Source organism: Triticum dicoccoides, chromosome 7B, assembly GCF_002162155.2.
Source record: "Triticum dicoccoides isolate Atlit2015 ecotype Zavitan chromosome 7B, WEW_v2.0, whole genome shotgun sequence".
NCBI lineage: Eukaryota > Viridiplantae > Streptophyta > Magnoliopsida > Poales > Poaceae > Triticum > Triticum dicoccoides.
Genome location: NC_041393.1, coordinates 36155664 through 36158020, shown reverse-complemented (window position 1 = coordinate 36158020; position 2357 = coordinate 36155664). Strand labels below are relative to the sequence as shown.

The window sequence follows — 2357 nt, the reverse complement described above, 5'->3', positions numbered from 1 at the left end:
CCCTTTGACGACACCCCACATATACTTCTGTCTTTCGTGGTGATGATCTTTCTGTCTGTTAGCTAGGTGTGCCTTGTCTTGGGCATCTTTTTTCTTTCTTCTTCCTTTACACTTGTTATACTTGTACGGTTTCCGGTCCGGTATTTCTTATAAACGGGCCCAACTTATGCAGGTTTTTTTATCATGTTGATGACCGGCGACGGCAACGACGAGGCTTCACGAGGATGGTTACCGCCAGGGATTTTATAAAATAAAAAATGATAAAAATGATAAAACTACCCTGCTATTTAATGCTGAGATGATTCAATACTACTCGGTTTCAGAGGTAGTATGATGTACCCTAAAAAGACTCAAAAAACACTTGTACTAAAATACACCATAGCACAGCCGGGGAAGGACGAGGAAGGAAGGAAGCTGCCGGGTGGCTTGGTTTCTATCGGCCAACGAGTAGACTATGGAGTATGCATGGATGAAGTGGATGACTCGCCGAGCTGTGAGCCGCGTCGTGGGCGGGGGTGGCTGCCGCGTGCGGCGAGCAAGCATTGGCAATGGCCCTTCGGCGGGTCAAGTCGCCGCAAGTATTTCACACCGCGTTCTGGCTGACCTGGCCTCGGGCCAAACCGCCAGAGTGCTCTAGTTGGTTAGTTTCTGCTCGTGGGAAGTATTCTAATCGATGAATGGAGCAGGTGGGCAGGCAAGCAATCATCCATGTACGCCGTGCTCCAGGTCATGCATCATCTCGTCGTCTAGCTCACGGCTAATTAACTACTCGAACGATTGAATATGACGAGCGGACCGGCCAGCTCCATCTGGTCAAGCGGCCGGGCGACGGGCGTGAGCCTATAAATCCGTCCACCGGCAGCCGAGTGTATGCCATCTTGTCACACACTCACTTGCGCAAACACCATCATCGCACTCGCACCCACGGTCAGTTATATTAGCTCTCGACGTTAGCAAGCGTACGGTACGATGGGGGGGAAGGGGTTTCATGCCGATAAGCTCCCGGAGAAGGAAGGTGATGGGTTGGTCGCCTCGGGTTGGGGACGGTTGAAACGTGCAGTGGGCATGGAAACGCCCGGCGGGGAAGCGGATCATCTACCCGACGACAGGTATGTTCATGATCCCACAACTCTCTGTGATGCGATCCTCTTCCCTCCTCCATTTGAGGATCGATCTGCATCTTCCTTTACTTGGTATTAGTTTTCTCTAATTGGATTATCCATCTATCCTATCAAGTCGCTACGATAGGGTAGGGAGGGATGGCGTCAGGATACCACGGTATGCTCATGCTCTGGCTTCTCTATTTTTCTCGACAATATGCTCTGCAGCTTCCTTTTCTTGAGCCTTGTCTAACTTTCTTCTATCCTATTCCTATCACGCAGCATCAAATACAGTGACCCCGGTGCCATCACTCAGGTTGTCGATTTTGCGCGTGCGGTGCCGATGATGGTACAGGCGGCTGCGGCGAAAACGATAGAGTTGGCTAAGGCGAAAATGGAAGAAGTGGCTAAAAATAGACGGGGTTAAGTTATTCTACCTACCAACTTGGGCTTTAAAAGAAAGTGCTACCTATTAGGCCGTGTGGCCCAAATGTTTCTCGGTTTCCCAATTGTTGCGTGGAGTGCGTCCAGTCCGTGGACTAAGAAAAAGGAGAAAAACGTTACTAAAAAAAGGAGATAAACAAGAACGTAGGGAAATTTTCTGCCGCTGCAAGCTTTTAATTCGTCCGTAGACTAATCCAGCTACGGTGTAACCTTTTATAAACAAGAACGTAGGGAGTACCAAAGAACCACATTGCTCTTCGCCTTGTTCTCTGCGTTTCCTTCTGAACACTAGGGCATGTTTGGTCGGAGTCTACCGATGTGACACTTTTTTCGGCCAAATATGTGGCAAGCCACAATTTTCGTTGCGAGTAAATTGTTGCCATATGGTAAGAAACCTTCCTTCTGGCATGTGGGGTGGGAGAGAACCAACCTGTGACCTGTGATTGGATGGTTGGAAGGACAATGATATCCCCAGCCCATCAGGGTTCAAGTTTCGGTGCTCGCGTTATTCTGGATTTATTTTAGGATTTTCAGCGATGGGGTTCAGTGAACGGAGACATTACCGTCAACTACGAGGTGTCTGCGGTGACTTTGTCAATCTCAAGATGATATGTCAGCTCAGTCTCGGGGATGCTAATAGGGATAGGGTGTTCGTGTGTGCTTTTATAGAGATGAGTGTACGCGCGTATATATGATCGCATGTGTCTCAGAAAATATAACATATGAGGTGGGATGCTTAAAAATTATGGCATGCCACAAATAAGGCAATGAAACAAACGAAAACTCACAGGAGCACGCAGATGCCTTTGCACA

General features: G+C 48.5%; 1 protein-coding gene across 1 annotated transcript; it reads left to right on the top strand.

The window, feature by feature from the left end:
• Window positions 1-890: 890 nt before the first annotated feature.
• On the top strand, window positions 891-1905 carry LOC119340246. Its single transcript, XM_037612144.1, has 3 exons — window positions 891-1109; window positions 1237-1278; window positions 1383-1905. Exons 1-3 carry the CDS (start codon window positions 970-972, stop codon window positions 1525-1527), a joined length of 327 nt encoding a protein of 108 aa, XP_037468041.1. The 5' UTR covers window positions 891-969; the 3' UTR covers window positions 1528-1905.
• Window positions 1906-2357: the final 452 nt, after the last annotated feature.